The following is a 21157-nucleotide window of genomic DNA, read 5'->3' on the forward strand; positions in this document are numbered from 1 at the left end:
TGGTACAGTGCTCTGTGATATTGTCCTTTTAATGTTTCGATCATACCGGCCATGGGGCTCTGTTGCCGGTAACTGGTCCATGCTGTGATGTCTATGCTCTGATGGCCCCTTGGCCTGTATCCAAACCGGCCAATACAGCTCCAGTGTTGTCCCCCTAAAGGCCCTCGGACCTCACACACTGTGGCCCCTGTATTATCATCCAAACAAAACTGGCTGCTTTCTACTGTATTGGCAACAATGAGCTTGAAGAATTTAAATCAAGGGATATGAAATTGACTTCTGTGCTTCTACTTTTGTCCTCTGCTATCCCTGATAACTCCTGGCAGGCTGTGTTTTTGCTTTGCAAAGTGGGCCAAACACAATCCCTTTAGATGTCTTGTGCCAAATTGACCCCAAGCATGTCAGTCTCAAGTCAAAACCACATCAGTTCAGAGAATTGTTTTAGGACAAACACGAGAAGAGAAGCTAAGTGAAGCCCACCTCTTATTCCTCTCTCCTCTGGTGGTTTTCGAAAGCATTTCTCAGCGCCCCCTCTCAACTCCGCCCCACATCTCTCAAACTCTGACTGAACTTTCCTCGCTGGATCCAGTGCGTCACTCTCCTGTAACCTGGGCCGGACAAGCAGCAGGACCGCTCGCCCGAAGCTGAAAACACGGAACAATGGGTTGGCAGGAGCGAGGATGGCTCATATGTACGAGTTTTCTCGGATTCGTGGCCTTGGCGCAGAGCATAACGAGGGGAGATCTGTTCCCGTACGGTCCGAGCGCAAGGGACCAGTTACTGGAGCCGGGGACTGACCAGACGCAACGACTTGAACTGCAGACGCCAGTGTTATTTTATGATGGCACTTTCGACAGCATCTTTGTAAGTCAACCAGTTACTTGTGAAACTATCTTAGTATATAAATACAAACGCATGGGATTTGCTGGTCAGGGCGGTAAGTCCATCCGTCTTGCGTAATTGCGCATTCCGTGGAAGCGCTATACGTGAAAGGGGGTCAGCAGTTACAACGTTAAACAATACCTGGAAATTGAAAAATATATCTGGGGCAGGGGATGACTGTCTCTGTTGCTCTGGGAGATTGGTGAACATTGATTTGCTTATCGTAGAGGCTGCTCTATCTGGATGAATGTGGTATGTAGTGTGCGCATTCTTGCAGCTTCCCCTGAGGTTATCATTTTACTGTTGACACAGAGACCAAAGTACTACGGGGATCTTATTTTGCATGCCATTCCAAAACGTGAGTCTGTGTCACATAACAGTGTGAGAGATGCGCATATAACTCAAATACAATGTGCATATTCTGCAGCATCTGCGTAAAATACCGAAAGTATTCAAACGTTGATCTGGAACATAATGAAATCTTCTCGTGTATATTATTTGTTGTTTCCTGTTAACACGTGGAGCTTGTAAGTGACTTGGGAAAAGGCAATGGCAACATGTAGCTGAAAGCTGCACCATTGTGTTGGACAGACAAACAGCCCTTTATTCTCCGTGATTGTCCTTTTCAAAGAAAAGTGCTGCATCTCTGTTTTAGTTGTGCTGCATTTGGATAACATGCTATCTGAGAGTAATTATGTACAAAGGGCTTTTTATCTTAAAGGCAGGATATCAACAGTTACCAACGTCTTGCATGTCTTATGTAAACTTTTTTAAAGTAGCACTGTCTATAATAGCTAAAGAAAGCAGTAATCTTTAGCAAGGACAAGAGCTTTCATTTCTTAAGATGTGATAGATAGATAGACATACTTTATTCATCCCGAGGGGAAATTCTTGTGTTCCAGCAGTACAGACATGTGCAATAAGTACAATCCTTCTAATCAAATGACAACTCTGTTAAAAGACAACTTAAATTTTAATTTTAATCAGTGAGTTATAATTTGTCATTCACTGAGCACTATCATACGCAGTCTCATCCAAGGAGTTGATCTACTCGCGAAGAATTACAGACGCACAATTCATGATTTAGCACGAGTCTGAGGTTGAGGGTAAATATTTAATTCCTTGTAATAATAATCAGTCTCCGGGGGTTTTCCCACTGCTGACTACATCCAAGTAATGAGCCACCACAACATTTTTCTCTACCAGAGTCAAGACAGCCTAAAGATTTGGATTGTCTCTCTCGCTGTCTGTGCCCTGTGGGGAAACAGCAATGCTTTGCACACCAGACCTTTTCTTTCTCATCATTAGGAGGTTTTACTGTCTCCTCCTGAGTGTGATTCATATTCCACTGATCCCTGGCATGTTTCACCAACAATAATGATCTCTCTGTCAGTTAGATCAGAGTCGCTGATCATTTTCCCAGCTCTAGCTTCAATTTTGACAGGAAGCTTCTCTGGAGCTGCTCGTCAGGGGCAAGGACAGGAAACGCTGGACTAGGGCCAGGAATAGTGCTCATGTTTTCCCCTGGTCAGGAAGTGGAGGAGCCCAATGTGCAGCATGTGTGTGTGTTTTTGACCAGAAGCTTTTCTTTTTTACAAGCCTTGCATGTGTTCACATTAAACCGTAAGTGTGAAAAATATGCGTTAAATGGCATCTTGTTTGTCCATTAGCGCTTTTGTGGGACATGGCAGCTGACTTGGGTCATTACTCTAATGAGTTTGTGACAAAGATCAAAATGGGTCAGACTGGACTGGGCCTGTTGGGTCATATAGTGTATGAATCATCCATTCCTTGCTTTCCCCATTACCAACCTGAGCTTTTAATTCCAGATCAACACCAATGGTTTTGTTGCCACAGCAGAACCGACAGGGGAGTCGACATATCTTGGCACAATGCCCCCAAAGTTTGGCATGATTGCAGCTCTGCAAGGAGACCTGGACACAAGTGACGGTGTAGGAAAAGTTTTCTTCCGCCAAGACTCCAGTCCTGACGCCTTGCGTCGGGCAGCCGAGCACATCAACAGAGCCTTCCCTGAGGACGATGAAGTTAATCCCACCAATGTGGTGGTGGTCACTTGGGTGGATGTCGCCACCCAGGAACCTCAAAGCAGAGACAAGAAGGTGAGCATCACATGGTTATTCAAGTGATCCAAGGAGAAATCGGTCATTTATAACCTCTCTTAATGTTTTATTTGACAGAGAAACACCTTCCAGCTGGTTATAGCCTCCCTGGAGACCACCTCGTATGCTATTGTTCTCTATACAAGGGATGGGATACAGTCTACCTCCACGCCTACAGAAGACAGCAGTGTGATCATGCATGCCGGCTTTAGTAAGGGTTTGGTCCGGGGTTTCCTGTTTAACAGTCAGGGACCATACTACCGCACCACCACTGATGACGAGGCATCTGTCAGGGCTTTAGCAGAGTAAGTCAGCTTGTGTCTGTCAACACTGGAACGGTTCCCTGCCAGTTGTACAGGCTTGGTAATGTTTCAGGAACAGTGAATGAAAGAGCGTTTTCAACCCACAATTTTAACTCTTTCAGGGAAACCAACTCTGGCCTGCGGGGTGTGTGGGTGTACGAGATCGGAACCTCACCCTATTTTACCAATGTGGCTCCAGGTGAGGTCACTAGCCTGCCCACTGAGGCCCCAGCCCATGCAGCCCCCAATGGTCATGATGAGGACACTGATGCAAGGAGGCCTGTGTATACCAATGGACAGGAAGTAGAGTACCCTCCATATGAACCGGAGGGAGGGCAGGTCCAAGTCCATCCTGTTCAGTATCAGCCACATCAGCCAGAGAACCCAGAAGTGGTGGTGGTGGACGACACAGATATAAATGTAGATGGTGAGACTTTGTTATTTTTCTCTATATTTTGACACACAATTTAAAAAGATACTCCTCTGAACCCTCCCCATACAAAATCTATAGGTAATCATATGTTCTTGCTTTTTGCTTCTTTTTTCAGTGTTCTCATATAACCTTGGGAAATGTGCGAATAACAGGAATAAGTGTTCCCAGTTTGCTGACTGCAAGGACTACTCTAATGGATACTGCTGCCACTGCAGGCCTGGCTTCTATGGCAACGGGATACAGTGTGTGGCAGAGGGTACGTCTATGTTTTATCTAATCACTTAATTTTAGATGTGTTAACTGCCTTCATCATTCATTATCTGGAGATTAATGTGTTTAGTCGAAATGCTTGAGATGTGTGTATATGACAGACCTAACACAGCTTAATTACATAATATCTAAACTATTAATTTTATTTATAAAAATGACAGACCAAGATTTAACATTAGACATAAGACAGCATTAGTCTCTAAGCCCAGTAATGCAATATTATATCTATAAGTGAAAGTGGTTAGCATTGTGTGCTAATTTAAAGGTGAAACCAATTTAATAAATATAAAACATCTTAAAATGTATATATTTATTTTATTTTTGTCAGTAACTTGTAGCCTATGTGTTAAACACAGTACACCGGTGTTAAAATACTTCTGTCCATGTTAGCTTTAAAAAAAACAAAACAGTTTAAAGACCAGAGACAATTTAATCTATTATTTCTTAATAGCTGGCAGATGTTGGAAGAGTCTTTTAGCATCTGTCCTGCTGTTTGTCTTAGTCACTTCCTGTTCCTCAAGTGTGCTCACAACTCATGAATTTAATTTGAGCAGATGGGTTAACTCTCTTGAGTGCAGCCATGAGGTTTTTGGTTGCTTCTCTCTGTAACTAACTTTGATGGTTTTGGGTTGTTTTTGCAGGAAAGCCACAGAGGATGAACGGTAAAGTGCACGGAAAAGTGTACGTGGGCAACTCTCCTTCTCCACTGGAGTTCAGCGGCAACGATCTCCACTCGTACGTTGTTGTTAACGATGGTCGATCCTACGTCGCCATCAGCGACATCCCGCAAACTCTTGGGCCCTCGCTGCAACCCTTGTCGGCCCTTGGTGGTGTGATTGGATGGGCCTTTGCTCTGGAGCAGCCTGGCTTCAAGAACGGCTTCAGTATTATCGGTGAGGGGAAAAGTTCTACCTCTGCACAAGCAGTAATTTATAATGTAATGATTGTGTCGAGTTTAGAAAACAAAAATGAAGATTCAGGAAGAATAAATATTTTCCCACAGAGCTGCTGCAAGCACAGTTTGCTGTACAGCTGCAACTGAATTCCAGCTGAATTCCGCTCACATTACCTCAGCTCAGACAGATGGCGGCAAGCCAAAGTTCATCCAGGGCCGGGGTCTTAAAGTTAACCTCTTCTCTGTCCTCTGAAGGGGGGGAGTTCACAAGGCAGGCTGAGGTGACCTTTCTGCCAGGGAATGAGAAGCTGACCATCAAGCAGGAGTTCAGAGGCATCGATGAGCATGACCACCTGGCGGTGAGCACCACCCTGGAAGGCCGGGTCCCTGAGGTGCCCCGCGGAGCCACTGTGCAGATGGAACGTTACTCAGAGATCTATCAGTACAGCAACAACTGTGAGTTACAGCTCAAACAGAAACTATTCACTCATTGTAAATCTCTTGAGCTGTTGAACCTCAATATTTTAGCATCCAAGCATTTTCAGCTTTTGAAAATAGAACTCTTTATTAAGTGATGTGTCCATCAACCTTACCTGTCCATCTTACCCTCCAGTGATTACCTCATCCTCCACTCGGGACTATGTAGTGAGCTTACTCGATGGCTCCACTGACACCAGGACGTACCAGTGGCGTCAGACCATCAGCTTCCAGAGCTGCCAGCACGACGAGTCTGCAAGAAACATTAAACCGACCCAGATGCTGAGTGTGGACCAGGTCTTTGTCATGTACGACGCTAATAATGAGCTCATCCGGTTCGCCATGAGCAACAAGGTTGGGGATGTCAACGGTGAGGTCATGGAGATTATTTTTCTTTTCCTGTTTTGGTCTGAGCTCACTTCCTTCCTGGAGTACAACATATAACATCCTGACCAAAAGACAGTCTTATTTAAAGTTGGGGCTGTTGAATAATACATTTTGATAAATTGTGTTGTAACAACACTGTCGTATTTTTTTTTCCCTACTCAATTTTCAGGGGGGCAGCCAGAAGAGAATCCGTGTTTCACAGGGCGACACGGATGTGACACCAACGCTGTTTGCCGACCTGAACAGGGAAATCAGGTCACCTGCCAGTGTGCCGCTGGATTCAGTGGTGATGGACGCACATGTTATGGTAAGAATGACATATGATAAAACATATATTTTTGCAAATTAACTGGATGTATGCGCTTGAATCTCTCTAATGTATTCCCTGCTTTCAAGTAAATCAGACTGTTTTCACATCTGTTTAGAGCCATCGTTTAATTAACCCAGACTGGGTAAAGCCTTCCTTCCGGGGGAACTGCACAATCTTGCCAATTAGCAGAGGGACTCCCACATGGAAAGCAAAGTTTCCCATATTCCCAGACTAGGTTCACATATCAAACATGGTCCTCAGCCCGTGTTCTATAGGACCAAAGAGCTATTGCATTCGGGACCAGACAGGAAGCTCCGCAGCACATATAGCAGGACAAGGAAGGATGTATTTCAGACAGATGCTATCTTGAAACACTCGTAATTAGGAAATCTGATTAAGCTCTCTGATCTGCCTACATCTGATAATGAAGGACTTCAGAGCTCCCAACTCACACGTAGGCCTGATGTGGATGTTATTAGCACATGATAATTGGCTCTTTTCACTTTATCAGACATTGATGAGTGCAGAGATGACCCTCAGATCTGTGGCTTCCACGCCATTTGCAACAACCAGCCTGGGACCTTCCGCTGTGAATGTGAAGACGGATATCAGTTCGGCAGCGATGGGCACACCTGTGTTGGTAAGTGGTGTTTGTGTGCTGCAGAGTACAACTGCATATTTCAGAAATCTCTCCTGGTGTTTGAGGTGCTCAGACACAAACTGTAATTAAAGGCATTAAAATATAAGGAAGACCAGGGTGAGCAAGACAAACCTCATTTATATATACTTACTTATCATAAGTACACATCATGCTGTAACATAATTTAACAGATTACCATGTAGAAAGTGTGTGTTTTAACACACCCTTCACACCACATCAGGACAGCACAGAGCATCTCGGAAAAAGTCACACAAAAAGTAACAAGATAAGCAATTTTCTCACTTTCCCTCCTCCCCCTCAGAGGTTAGGCGACCCGTTGATGCCTGCGAAGAAGGAACCCATACCTGTGACATTCCTGAGCGCGCTCAGTGCAGCTACACTGGAGGCTCGTCATACATCTGCTCCTGTCTCCCAGGGTTCATAGGAGACGGTAGAAGCTGCAAAGGTACTGCACAGAGACACATGATGGGGTGAGGGACGATCATGGGGATAAACTACTTTCAGTCTTTAAGTGACAAATAGGGGGCCTCATGAGAAGGCAACAGCATTAATATCAGTGATTGCATCAAATTTGAATACAGCACTTATAGTCTATTATAATGAATTAATTTACATAGCTGTGGTGTTCATCATCATGGACCTTAAAGGACTATATCAGTGGTTTTGCGCATTAAAGTCTATCCGTTATTTATTCCTTTTTTTCTGATCTGCTATCTTCATTGCAGCATAAAAATAAACATTTTACTGCTTTAGATAGATGGTACATCACAAGAAAGATTTATTTACTCCTCATCTGGAATCATTTCTTTTACATTGCTACTTACAATCAGTTAATACACCCATTTATTTTAAAAGCAATTAGAAGCTCTTCTCCTATGATACCTTAATGACTGATGAATGAAGGTCCCTAAATAAAACACTTTTTAATGCTTTTCTAATTCACTAATGCCTCTACATATCATATCCATACTCACACTTTATTTGTCTCCTGAAACATTCACAGTTTTTGTGCAGTGTTTTAATTTGATGGTAGCTCATTTAATACGAACAGAACAGTGAGCCAATCAGAGCTCCTGTTGCTGCTTGCACACCTTTAACTTAACCAGAGCAGTTTTTAAATTATCAGGGAGAAGGAATAAAATGTAAAAACAAGACAGAATAATTACATAATTATGATTTTGTTGATGTGAATACATGAATTAATACAAATGTATATTACTTCATGGTAATTGAATGTTGTAAAATATATAAATATTCCAGTGGCACACTTTAGGCTTCATGTTGGTGTGGGCACAGAGAATGTGAAATTTGAGATTTGAGAGTTGGCAGCCAAAAAATCTCATCATTCATGTTATCAGATTAATCATCATAGAGAAAACATGATCTGACAAGGACATTGTGCAAATGATGTGATTTTTGTAGCTGTGGGCTATCAGTCAGAATGCTGTTGGAAATTCTTCCTCAGATCTCGGGTGACAGAGCATCCTTTGTTCTACTTAAAAGGACATTTTTTAAATTGCAACAGCCTCATCATGTGAGGATGAAATGTTCAACAAAAACAAAAAATCTGCTGAAACCAGTGGCTGCCTGCAAGCTTTGATTCAAAGTCACATGGTTGGTGGTAACATGAACTATTGCTAGTCAAGTGTGGAAAATGAGTTGTGTAGTCCTTCAACACAAGTAGTCAAATCCAACATGTGGAGTTTGAGGCTAAAATGATTAAAACATCTGCTCAGGACTGGGGGAGGTGGTGAGATCAGTTGCATAAGACATCTGCAGTGGTTGAACATTGCTCCATAAAAAGCAGATGAGCATTTCTTATGTGGGGTGGGTGTGCAGCCTCAGTAGCACTCATTCATAGTTTCCATACTTGGCTCTGTGTTTTGCACTCTGAGGACCATACTGTAGAACCCTGACTATAAAAGGACACAGCAGATAGGACGTACAGCAATTATTTAAGCCTGTCGTGAGTCTTCTCTGTCCTCACTCTCCCTCTTTTTTTCTCCCTAAAGACATAGACGAGTGTCAGCCAGGCAGGTGCCATCAGGATGCTGCGTGTCAAAACACCCAGGGATCATTTTCTTGCCAGTGCAGGCCAGGTTACCATGGCGATGGCTTGTCCTGCTTTCCAGGTAAGTGTCATTGTGCTGATGCTCTCTGACGAGTAAACCTGACATCCTACATAAACAGTGTGTCATTGTTTCACAATCAGTTTCTGTAACATTCAGTCTGTGTTGAATCAGTAGAGTGGAGTTCAGACAGGTAGTAGCAATAGTTCTCCTAAATGTAGTTACATGCATAATAATATAAAACAGAAAATGGATCATTTTCATTCACAGCATTGTTCAGTGCATTGTTTATGTGCCAGCTGGAACCTGTTTTTCATTTTCTTCTGGATAGCAAAAGGAATTCCTTGTACCTAAAGCTGTAAGACATGGGGGAGTTTTTATGATGCTGAATTTCAAGCCAAATACAAAGGGAAACATAAATGAGCTTATTAATGAGTTAGTGCTATCCACTCAGAGTATTATGATCAGCATGGAGTTTTTCTTTTTTGTATTTTTCTCTTCAGGGAGGACAAAAACAAGGTGCGAGAGCCACAGAGACAATCTCCTAAGTGTGACAGAGCTTGGTCCACGAGGCCCCCGTCCTGTCGCCGGACAGTACATCCCCACATGTGACGAGAACGGTGCCTACGAACCAATGCAGTGCCACGGCAGCACGGGATACTGCTGGTGTGTGGACCGGAATGGACAAGAGATCCCTGGGTCTCGGTCTGGACCTGGCAGCAGACCAATGTGTGAGTAAATCACACTAACTTATCAAACACTTCACAACGAGAGACCACGGCAGGAGAGAGGAGACAAAGAGCATGACAGATGATTTAAGACACATTTCGGTTTGATTTCTCTGTGTTTGTCTCTTGTAGGTATCGACCATGATGGTGGGACTCCACCTGTCGGACCCACAACTCGACCCGATGTCCACCCCCTGCCCTCAGGAACCCACCTGCTGTTTGCCCAGAGCGGCAGGATAGAGCACGTCCCCCTGGAAGGTTATGACATGAAAAAGGATGGTGCTAAGGCTGTCCTCCATCTCCCTGTAAGTTTTCAACTATGCCAAAGATTTTATGTTAGAAAGCAGATTTACGCAAAACCTAGTGGACAGATTACCGCAAACCTAGTGGGGGGATGCTGTATAGGGTGAGGAAGACATTTTTGGTGCAGATCCAGATCAGGGAGTTGATACAAAAATGTTTTCTACTTTCTAAATTTTTATTGATTTCCCAGAGAATAATTAATGGATATTGATGGAAAAACCTCAAACATGTTTAGGGGACTGATATTTATGAGTGTGTGCAATTTGGTGCAGATCCAAATAAAAATCTGGATCTAGTAAATGTAAATGTGGTTTCATAAGTAGACAGTTGGGCCATGGTGGAGGTATGAGTGCTATTATTTTAATTTCAGTATCTTTTAGAGGAGAGGCTGTAAAGGTAGTTTCAGTGGTTTTGTGTGATTCATTTTGAGCCATTTACCAGAATTTAACTGGTTGACAAGTCATATTTCCTCTTAATACAAACATCTTCCTGAGAGAGTTTAATTGTCTTTTGTGTGTATGAAAGGGTCCTTAGTTAAAGTATGTGCTATGAAATACCGTAAAAGGCAATATTTTGATGTATTAATGATGGTTCATGACATTCAAATGCTTGTAAGATCCTAGCATGTTCACACAGTCAGCTGTAAAGTATTGTCAAGTGTTCAGATTACATTGGTGAAAACTATCCAAAAAGTAGCAGTATGCTGTGTGTTTATCTTACTCAACAGCCTAGCTGGCACATTTGCAGTCTAGCTCTGTGATTTCCCGAGCATCTGTTCCATGCATTCAAGGCTTGCACTTTATTGGATGCACATGGTGACATTCACACTAATTACTAACATCAGTCCGACATCTTTGGAATTGCGATCTGCATTTCTTGTTACGCTGATTTCCAAACCAGCTGGTATGTGGCTCTGTTTGTTTGGATTTATGTCTGGACGTTAAGTCAAAAAACACATCTGCTCCTACTCTTGTTTGAACAAAGTCCACTACAAAGATTGGTTGTTGACCTCTCCACAGGAGAAGGTAATCATCGGAGTGGCCTATGACTGTGTGGAGAAAATGGTCTACTGGACAGAAATCACTTCTCCCTCAATCAGCAAGGCCAACATCCAGGGGGGAGAGCCCATCACTGTCATTGGATCAGGTAGAGACTGTTCACTGCTCCCTCATTCTACTGGTACTTTTCAGTTTCTGCCATTTATAACCAATGAGACATGAACAACATGTAACCTCTCGACAGATTTGCACAGTCCAGAGGGTATCGCCATCGATCACTTGGGACGAACTATGTTCTGGACGGATTCGGTGAAGGATCGCATTGAGGTCGCCTCTCTGGACGGGACCCAGCGTCGAGTCATTATAGACTCTGATCTCGTCAACCCCCGAGCTATTATCACTGATCCTCCCAATGGGTCTGTAAAACTTTTACACTTTATCAACTTATTTTTTTTTATCATAGAAACTTTCTTAAATTTAGTTGTACTGATAAAAGAACATTTGAATTGATTGATTGTCCCAAAAAGGACACTTTGCAAAATTCTGTGAAGCAAAGACAAAAACTGAAAAATAATCCCAAACCCATGACACAAAATTAGACAATGGTCTCACCAGAATTATTATTTTTTATTTATTTATAACTATTTTCACTTTTGGCCTTTTGTGGCTGCTTCCAAGATTTTTTGGCTTGCAGGGACTTTCCTGTAAATGTCTTTGCAGCCATTCTCTCTACTCTATTCAGGATTAAATGACATTAATGAATTTTGATTGGCTCCTGTTTGAGAGTAACATTTAATAGCATAAGAGTTACATTCACAATTATATTCACATTTAGTAAAAAACTGTGAGGTAGTTATATTTCTGGCTCATTGTTGTTTATTGTTCAGTTTGATGGTGAACTGATTCCACATGTGTTCTTGTATCAGTAATCTCTATTGGTCTGACTGGAACCGCGACGCTCCCAAGATCGAAACCTCTTACATGGACGGATCCAACAGGAGGGTGCTGGTTAAAGACGACCTAGGCCTGCCGAACGGCCTGACGTATGACTCTCAGAGCTCTCTGCTCTGTTGGGCAGATGCAGGTAGACTTCAGACAGATGACTCATGTCTGAAATTATGTCTGACTTGTGATCTGCATTAAGTGTAATCTCTCGCCTGCAGGCACACATAAAATGGAGTGCATGCATCCTGACCGGGGTGACCGCAGAAAGGTTATGGAGGGGATTCTGTACCCTTTCGGAATTACTTCTTATGGGAAGAACATCTACTACACTGACTGGAGGAGGTTTGACTTATTTTGTTATCATAAACTGGTTTATTTAGAGCAGGTTTTTACAAACAACTGTAATGATTCAGACAGGTATCTAATGTTGCTACGTTAATCTAAACAGTTTGATGTTTATAAATGCGAGCCAAAGGTAATGGAGCATCAAGGAGTTAACGCAGCATTAATCCATGAGTCACTGTGCTATGTAAGAGTCCAAATTTGTCAAGGTAGAGGAAGGAGAGGGTGGGTCAGAGGTCGAAAAGCTCCCCACACTTCAAGCATGGGGCCTTGATGTTCTCCCAGACTCGGACACTCCCACCCTGAAACTGTGCAGCTTTCTTCCCATGCTTCTGTATGTTAGCCACTACAAGACGGCGGGGGGTTGGGGCATCTGTTTGTGTGTGTGTGTGTGTATGCATGGAGTGAAGAGGCATCTTGAAAAGTGGCAGCTGCTTGCAATTTCTCAGCCTCAACGTCTTTTAGTGACCTACCCGGGGCCTCCCTGTGATCTCGCCAGGGCTGTAGCCTTGCTGGAGGAGGTTGAGAGGTGATGGTGGTGGGGGAGGGACACCCTCCAACCTCCAACAGCAAACGGCAAACTATGCCAGCTATGGCTGAGAAACCCACTCTGTCCCTTACTCATTCTTGACAGACTTTATACAAAACACAAGGAGGCAGGATACAGACATTTCTCAAGCTGGGTTTGTCCCTGATTTCTAAACTCTTGTGATGATTGTGTTTACAACAGGGATGCCGTGGTTGCGGTAGATCACTATGCCGGCACGGAATCAGACGAGTTCCAGCCTCAGAAACGGACCAAGTTATATGGGATCACCACAGCCTATGCCCAGTGTCCTTCAGGTATTAAACCAGTTGCATGTGTTCACTTTTAAGACCTTGGGTGCTGTGTTTTAAAGTTTTGAAATGTTTCTTACATGTTCAAAACCATGTTTTCATGTCTGTAGTAGTCTTTGTATTACATCTGACACTGATACACACCCAGTAGAGAAGCATTCTTAGAAATAGATGACCTGTGCTCACATGGGGGGCTACCTTTATAATCCAGTGAATTTGCTCTTCACGGCAGAGCAGCCCAGTGTCGTGACCCCTGTGCTCTCCGTGAAGCGTTTTGAGAGTGGAGAAATCCCAGGTTCACTCCGCTTGACTAGAATGTGGAAGGAGGAATTCTGTGGCTATAGTATTCATTATTTAGTGGAGAGATGACTGATGTTACTGTGCAGCACCAGGCCTCATCCTCCCCTGTCGATAAGGCTGCATGTGTAAAGCCAGAGAATGTGGAGCCGAGGGAGCGGGGCCCCAAACATCTGGAGTTTGCTATGTGTTTCTTCTGAGTGTGCATGTATCTGTTTAACAAATAGTGAAGAGGCTTTCCTGCTGTTCCTCGCAGTGGTGGCTTATGATTTATACAAATGCGCTGACGATGAGTGCTTGTGTATCTTCTACTTCTGCCAGGACAAAACTACTGTGCTGTGAACAACGGGGGCTGCACTCACCTCTGTTTAGCAACCCCCATCGGCCGATCCTGCAAGTGTCCCAGCAACGCAGTGGGCGTGAACTGCGTGGAGAGCGACAGCGGGTACTGACGTGAGGTGGCCCAGAGATGACGTTGTTTGGATGTTTGACAGCAAATTAGGAGCCACTCAGCATTACTAAACTATAGCTGCTGAAAATGCCACTGTAAACCAGAGGTGAAATTACTGTGCCTGTTTATTTCTCAGTGTTATGCTTATCTACAGTTTTTTACATTTCCCATATGCCTTTATAAAAATCACATTTTGCCTTTCAGAATTGTAAATATAAACACTATTATGTTGACTTATTTCTTTGAGTGCACATAAACTGAGAATAAAGCTCAAGGGATACATAATTTAATGTGAAATACATCACAGCAATGCATGACATCATCTCATGTTTAGCTGATCCCATAGGTTGTCTCATGGACGTATTCATGTGGAATATGACTGTAAGAGTCTGTTACAAACTGGTGGGATGTGTTTACATGCTGGGCAACAAAAGAATAAACATTTTTCTAACATGTGGGTCTGCTGTGTCTGTGGTTTTAGTATAACAATAGCAGCACCGTGTGTTCAGTAGAGTGTATTACAAATATTATACGTACCATGCAGCAGAAATTGCGAAAGGGATTATTTTGTGGTACATACTGGTTGAATATACGACCAATCTGAAGTAGATTTGTGTGTAAAAATATATAATTTCTATATATTTATACGGTTAGATTTGCTAACCTTGAATGGATGGATTCAGTTAATTGTTTGTATCTTAACTTTTATTTTAAATCATATGAATTATAATTTCTTTGCTTCCCTTAATGTTTTTACTGCACCAAACTTTGGTCAACTCTGATGGTTGTAAAAGCGCTTCATAAAACAAACATGTGGTCGATTTACGATGACCTCAAATGCACCACCACTCCCCTGAGCCAATGGTTTTGATTGATAGGTGAATAATCTGCACATTGTCCAATGGGAGGAGGAGAGTGGGTGAGTGGGCGGGTCACCGGCTCAGAGCGCCTGGTGGATATCGTGGTGTCTTTACCCTCAAACTTGTCTGCCAGGAATATTTTACCCTGACCACCAACAAAAACAGGAACATCTAACTTTGGGTAACTTCATTCACACTCTCCGCTCCTTGCTTTCTGCAAGAGAACAAAATATTAAATTTTAGTCACACATTTGTTGCAGCATCTACAATTACTTTTCTGTGGTGTATTTGTGCAAGTATAAATATAATATATATTAAAACAGGAAACAACACTAAATATAAAATACAATAAGCACCAGAGGAGGGATTGAGCAATACATTGTCATCTATTTGAGATCCTCTTTTTTTTCTAAACATAATTGAGGTTAATCCAAAAATGTAAGTGGAAATGTAGATGTCTCACAAGCCAAACAAACTCAAATCCAAGCGGACACAAAGTAGTTACTAACAATCTAACGTGAGTCGTGTTTCCTCTTCCTCCGTCAACGTGCAGGCGGAGGTAAAGTCAGCAGACAAGGAAAGGGGCGGCAATGTGTTGGTCCTGCAGTCCCCACTGAGGGTTTATTGACTCACACGCAGCAGTAGTCTGCCTGACGGAGGCTAACATTAGCTGGCTCTAATTTAAACCAAGGTTTGTATGAAAATTCATTCATTCCGCCCGGAACTTGACAGTGTGAACTGAAGGAGGCCGTGTTTGTGGAGGTCGGTCTGTTTATTTTATCTAACGACGTGTTCGCTTCTCCCCGCCACAGTTTTGACAGCTGCCATCCACAGTGCGATGCTACAGCTAACATCAGCATCGTTAGGGAAACCACTTTAACCCCGGGATACGCAGCTCTCTAAAGTGGACATGTTGTGGGGCTCGTTGGGTTTAGCAGCTTTGAGGCTAGAGAAGCATCCATGGTAAACATTTTAGAATAAAATATATCGAGCTTTCTTGTATTCTGCGGTCAAGCTAGCTAAACAAATAACACGGCTGTGGAGCAGTGCTTTCAAAGTAAAACTCCAATCGCAACATTTTCTGAACAGAACTGAAAACGGTGTCAACACATGCTATAATGAAAAAATCGTATTAATTAAATAGTTGTTAAGGAATAATAGGTTCATTTGAGAATGTTCTGTAAGAGTAAAATGCATTTAGGTCCCAGAATGAATGGTTTAGTGGTTAAACGGGTTTAAAATACATATTATTTAATTTACAAATATACATTTGTTTAATATGATGTAATCCTTGTTCATATGAGTTAAAGCTATTTTATGTTTAACACATGCATCTTAAAATATGCATGTAAAATATATTTAACACTATTACTGTAAAGAAGAGAGGGTGCATTTGTTTAATTAGTCGCATCCAAAGCATTAGTGCTCAGTGGCTAGGAAAACCTTCACTGTAAGTAGACGGTAACCATCAAAGTATAGTGTGTTATGCGGATTTCCAGTGAGATTATAGTCTTAAATATAATCCAAGTCTTAGTTACCCACAAATTCTATTCTACTTTTATTTTGAAATCAAATCTTGCACCGGACATGAGTTGTTCGGACGTGCCTGGATGTTGACGTTATGTCACGAAGCTAGCTAGCTAGCTGAGTCCGTTTTGTTTTGGTAATGCTACACCGCTGGTGTGGATGAAGTTTCTGTTCACGTCAGGCTCAGGTGCGTCACATGCAGCAGGACCTCTGCATCTCTGCGCGCGGATTAAACTGTGTTGTCGCTGACTGTTCTCCTGCAGATCTCCAGTTTAAAAGTGGCAAAGCTTTGCAGTGAACGATGACTCTGCTATGAAAGAGTCAGGAAGCCGGGGCTTCGCTCGGTGCTGTCCGGACCACTTCCAGTCACCTGGAGGATCAGAAAGGAAACCTGAAGAAGGCTGACATCTCTGACTCTGCCCTGGCTGGTGTTGCACCTGGACGACATGGCAGGTCCACAGCAGACTGAGCTGTCATACGCGTGGGAAAAGTACATGGACTGTAGACTTCAAGGAGTGGATCTGCAGGTAGGCACTCAATAGGCATGGGGGTGATACAGCCTCACATCAGGGCTCCGTGTCTGGGTGGTGATGATTCCTTTTCATTTCCAGGACCATAAGCTAGTGGTCCAGTAAGAAGCCTGAAGACTACTGACATTTTAATGTGGAAAAGTCTTGTACACAGTCGCACCTCTCATTCAAATAAAAAAAACTATTTGTTTTCATCATGTTTTATCAAATAATCTTTAGGATTTAAATGATTTCACCTTTTTTTATTGCTCAAATTGATACACTGAGGCTTTGTTGTCTGTTTTAAAATTTCAATTAAAGTCACAACATTTAATCCAAATATTTCATCCTCGCCGCATCCAAATAGTTGTGGGGTTCTGGTGTTGGTATCAGATTTGCTCGATTCCAAGCCTTGTAAAAGGTCACATCATCCAACAATAGCAAACATTGTTCAGATACATTCTTTTAGCCTGTTCCTCGTCATTCAAGCTGTCTAAATCACTTTACTGTTTTAGTCTTAGCTGTTCCAAAGTGAGTCAGAGCTTAAACAGTCTGTTGCAAAATGCTCTGCAGCAGTAGAGAAGTTCACAATAACACACAAATGTTAATATTTGTTGTTACTGTGTTTGTACTTGCTAAACTCATTCAGAAAAAAACTTCAAATGAAACAGCTGTACATGCAGGAGATGACAGGATGTCTGTTTTTCTCCTTAGAAATGGAGAACATTGTTTGTCTTAAAACTGTACAAAATTGTATATAATTATATGAGTGGGCAGTAAAAATAACTCTGAAGTAAAACGATTCCCTGTGTTGCGTGGAACCTGATTTGAATCCTCTTTAGATCTCCAGCTGCCATTTTTTTGTAGCTAGAAATGTGACTGATACACAGCACGAGCGGCAGTAGCTGCAGTTAGTCACCTGCAAAGGTGGAGGAAGGTGTGAACCACAGATTGTTCTCTATTAGTCTGGTTAGCGCATAATGCTCTTGTGCACATTGCAGGAGAAAGTGACGCTGATTTTCATATCACTGTCAGGCCACTGCAGCTCTTTTCTCTCCCATCCTGCTGAACTCACAGCAGCCGGATCACGAGACATGGATTAGGATCGGACTGCAGGCCTGAGAGAGTGATCTGCCCGACACACACACGCACACACACACACACACACACACACACACACACACACACACACAGATGAGCTTGTTTAGCCTTTGTGGTAGTCCATTATTTCTGCTCTATCACATGTGAGTCGTGCTGTAAAGACAGACCTGCTTTCATTTTTAAAGCTAATAGCCGCAGAAGAACCCTTTGGGGTTTTGTCTTTCTTGGAAATAATGGCTTCCTTCCTCAATAGTCCTCACGTCTGTGGTGGTTTATTATGCTTCGTAGCTTTGTTAATCACGTTGGTGTGCATTAGGGTGTCCGCTGAAGAAATGGTGCTGGCTTGTTCGCAGTTACCATGGTGATAACAACGCTTGGGCTGCAGCAGGCAGGCTCTGCCTTTCTATTAATGGTAACTTTTTCTGTCACTTTTTGTTGTGACAACTCCCTTGGGACGACTGCGTTTGCTTCGCCACTTGTCGCCTCTGCAGTCGTCAAAGTGTGTGCTAGTGTGGTGTGTGTGTGTGTCATGCAGAGAGATGGTTAAGTGAGCACATCTGTACTCTCCAGTTTGCTGATGCTGTAGCTTTCTCTCCTAAATGAATCTGATGGGGACACACAATGACAGGCTGTGGCGCACACATTCTGCTGCACTGCTTGTACATGATATATTGCTCCAGCTCATTGTGTCAATCCCATCTGTGCACCACATGTATACTGTAGATTTATACTATCTCACCTAAAGTGGCATCTTCTAGTCATTATGGTCAGAACACAGGTTAACATTGAAATTGGATGACTGAAAGGCCCCTGTTTTACATTGTAAAAGCTCATTTCTACTGCCTATTTGTATGAAAAGAGATTTGTCCATTTCAAACAGTGTAACTGTTAATACCCACATACTTCCATGCATCTTTTATGTTGACATGGTTGTTAAGCAATAGCAATACATCCCCTAGGGGGCAGATCAGTCAAGAGTAAAGTTTCTCAGACAACAAACAGATAATGTACCATCTAAGAAAGAGGCAAAAGTGGATGTTTGTCCTTGAGCCAGGGCCAAGTAACATCATATAGACCCCTGTAGTTTCTTTCCAACTTGCAACCTCTCTCCTCAAAAAGCACCACTATTGTTAAAGTTTCTTCCTTATCATATTTTAGCTATTGGCTACTTGGCCTCCCAACAATTTCAGCTGGTAGTGCTCTGTTTCTCCTGCATCCTGAAGACAAGTATGATTGAATTGAGCAAAGAGACGGCTCTGGTTTCTGTACACGTATCTAGCATTGAGCATAAATGAGCCTTAAACTATTCTGTGATTGTACTTGACAGTGAAATGTGTAGGGCAAAGAGACCTTCTCCTGCAGTAATCAGTAAGGTACCACGGAAAAATTGTGAAAATACTAATGCTGCAGCCCCCCTCCTTTTTTTTCTGCCTACCTCATTTTTCATTCTTTGCATTCTTGTTTCTCATTTTCTGCCTCTCAACTGCTTTTCTGTCAGGATTAAATATCTTTCTGGAATCTCTGTCACTTATCCACGGTGGCTCATTGTGTGGAGCCCTGACTTAAAGTTTGATCTTCGCCTTCTGCTTTTCTTTGTTCTTCTTTCATTCTCGGTTGAAACTTCTCTTAGAAAGCAGAAATGCTCTAAACAGATAAAATGTTGTTACATTCTCTGCGTAGTTTTGCACTGGTGCAAGGCCGATGGGTCATATTCCCTGTTAATGCATTCATCCTCCTACTAGCTATACAGTGTATACACTGTATTAGATAAAAGCATTTACTGTATGGAATCCACTATAATCCAAATTACTTTTCACATATCTTATTCAGGTAGCATATTGGAATTGTAAAACCAGTATAATCATTTGTCCTTGTGGAGCCAAAAGTACCACTTTGGTGTACTCCACATCAGAGGACTTTATCTGTAGCGACACTGAATTCTGCTCAGTCTGAACAGAGTCAATAGAACTATGGTTGCCTGGCCTGGAGCCAAGCAAGAGACTAGCATTTGTTGTTTTTGGATTTTTCAGTTTCATTATGAGCTAACAGGATGTTTCAAAACACCAAAGAGAGGTCTTAGGGAGGACTTCACTTTTTGTATCTTTCGGTAGTGAAGGGTCTCGAGGTAATTGATCTTTGCTGGTTCTGCGATAGCAGTTTAAAATACAGGTAGTTGTACTCTTGAGCTAATGATAACTTCCTGGACTAATTCAGCTCTTTGCTTAAATGTCATCTGTGAAGTGTGATCTGACTCATCTTGTAAGTATCATTCTACAGCTAGTCTAACATGACTGTTTTTGTTTATAAATGTGATGGGCTTTAATACAAATGTCCTCTGTCACATAATCTCTAACAACACACTCAGTGATGGCCTGAAAGGGGACAAACCTGGGTTACACAGCTTTCTAAGCTCAGGTTTGTGCTTTACATTCCTTCTGTGGTAAAGCCCCAAATCCTTGTCTAAAGAAGATTCAACTTGTTGAGCAAAGCATCAGGGACAATGCAGTTAATTCCAGGGAGGAAGTAAAGATGGCAGTGCTGCTTTATCTAGATCCTCTGAGTTTATTATTTTACTTGTCAGGACTGAACAACAGGATGCACCCTTTGTTATCTCTTAAAGCTACAATGTGCACACTGTTTCCATGAAGGCATTTTCAGAGACAATATCCTGTGCAGTTTGTCTGACACGTAGGTCGACTGTAATAAAAAGTAACAATAATAATAAGTTTACACTGATCATAATCTACCTCTTTGCAACTAAGGGCACAGTGAGGGTAAAAGCAATTGGTACTTAAATTTGTCGTATAATAGAAAATTCATTCTTGGTATAATTTCCTTTTCATTTTAAGGATGGATGACTTCAACTATCCAATTTTCAGTATTTATTAAAATGCTGACATTTACATAAATAGTGTCACTGTAACCTAAGTTAATTTGTTAGATATTATAGTCCAAGGCAGAAAGTCAAATCAAAGTCAAGTTACACTTTATTTATATAACATTTTTAAAACAACCACAGTTGACCATAGTGCTGAACAGGCTTAAAATACAAAAAGAAAAGAAAATCAATATAGATAAAAACAGAATAAATACAAACTGCAATAAAACATTTAACCATAAATATGATAATAATTGAGCAGTTCTGATATGAATAGGTTAACAGCTCCAGAGATGAGGGGAAGCCCCTGCTAAAACCCTATCTCCTCTGTTTTTGAGTCTAGAGCTCAGGGCACCCAGAAACATCCAGAAGTTGTTTGACCTCAGTTCTCGAACCACCTACAATGTTCACCTCCAATGACAAAATCAAATTTATCAATATATCTATAGAGTTTTCAGTCCTGAGAAAATATACAGTGGAGTTTCGAGGGTTGCTCATTTTAAAGCACATGGCATCGCATTAGTGTGTGTATGAATCTGTTGCCATTTTCACTCTTCCACCTTTTAGAGAATCTC

At 42.2% G+C, this 21157-nt stretch overlaps 2 protein-coding genes across 9 annotated transcripts in view; both read left to right on the forward strand.

Annotated features, from left to right (window-relative positions):
• The first annotated feature begins 548 nt into the window (after positions 1–548).
• nid1a (nidogen 1a) lies at positions 549–14160 on the forward strand. Its single transcript, XM_020096407.2, has 20 exons — positions 549–864; positions 2712–3002; positions 3081–3307; positions 3427–3731; positions 3853–3993; positions 4649–4900; positions 5158–5358; positions 5516–5749; positions 5936–6073; positions 6588–6716; positions 7039–7182; positions 8750–8869; positions 9310–9537; positions 9667–9839; positions 10857–10983; positions 11080–11251; positions 11762–11919; positions 11999–12122; positions 12853–12965; positions 13578–14160. The coding sequence occupies exons 1-20, from the start codon at positions 661–663 to the stop codon at positions 13706–13708; spliced, it is 3612 nt and encodes a 1203-aa protein (XP_019951966.2). The 5' UTR covers positions 549–660; the 3' UTR covers positions 13709–14160.
• Positions 14161–15119: 959 nt separating this feature from the next.
• lyst (lysosomal trafficking regulator) overlaps positions 15120–21157 on the forward strand; it is a 53695-nt gene continuing 47657 nt past the window's right edge. For 6 of the 8 annotated variants that reach the window (XM_069538156.1, XM_069538162.1, XM_069538163.1 and 3 more), the window contains exons 1-2: positions 15120–15258; positions 16358–16621. In XM_069538156.1, the coding sequence (XP_069394257.1) occupies positions 16541–16621 (81 nt within the window). In that variant the 5' untranslated portion in view covers positions 15120–15258; positions 16358–16540. Of the gene's footprint in view, positions 15259–16357; positions 16622–19787; positions 19964–21157 lie in introns of those variants that run through there. The other 2 variants (XM_069538165.1, XM_069538160.1) reach the window with 2 other exon arrangements.

This window comes from Paralichthys olivaceus, chromosome 14 (assembly GCF_024713975.1).
Source record: "Paralichthys olivaceus isolate ysfri-2021 chromosome 14, ASM2471397v2, whole genome shotgun sequence".
In the NCBI taxonomy this organism is placed as follows: Eukaryota; Metazoa; Chordata; class Actinopteri; order Pleuronectiformes; family Paralichthyidae; genus Paralichthys; species Paralichthys olivaceus.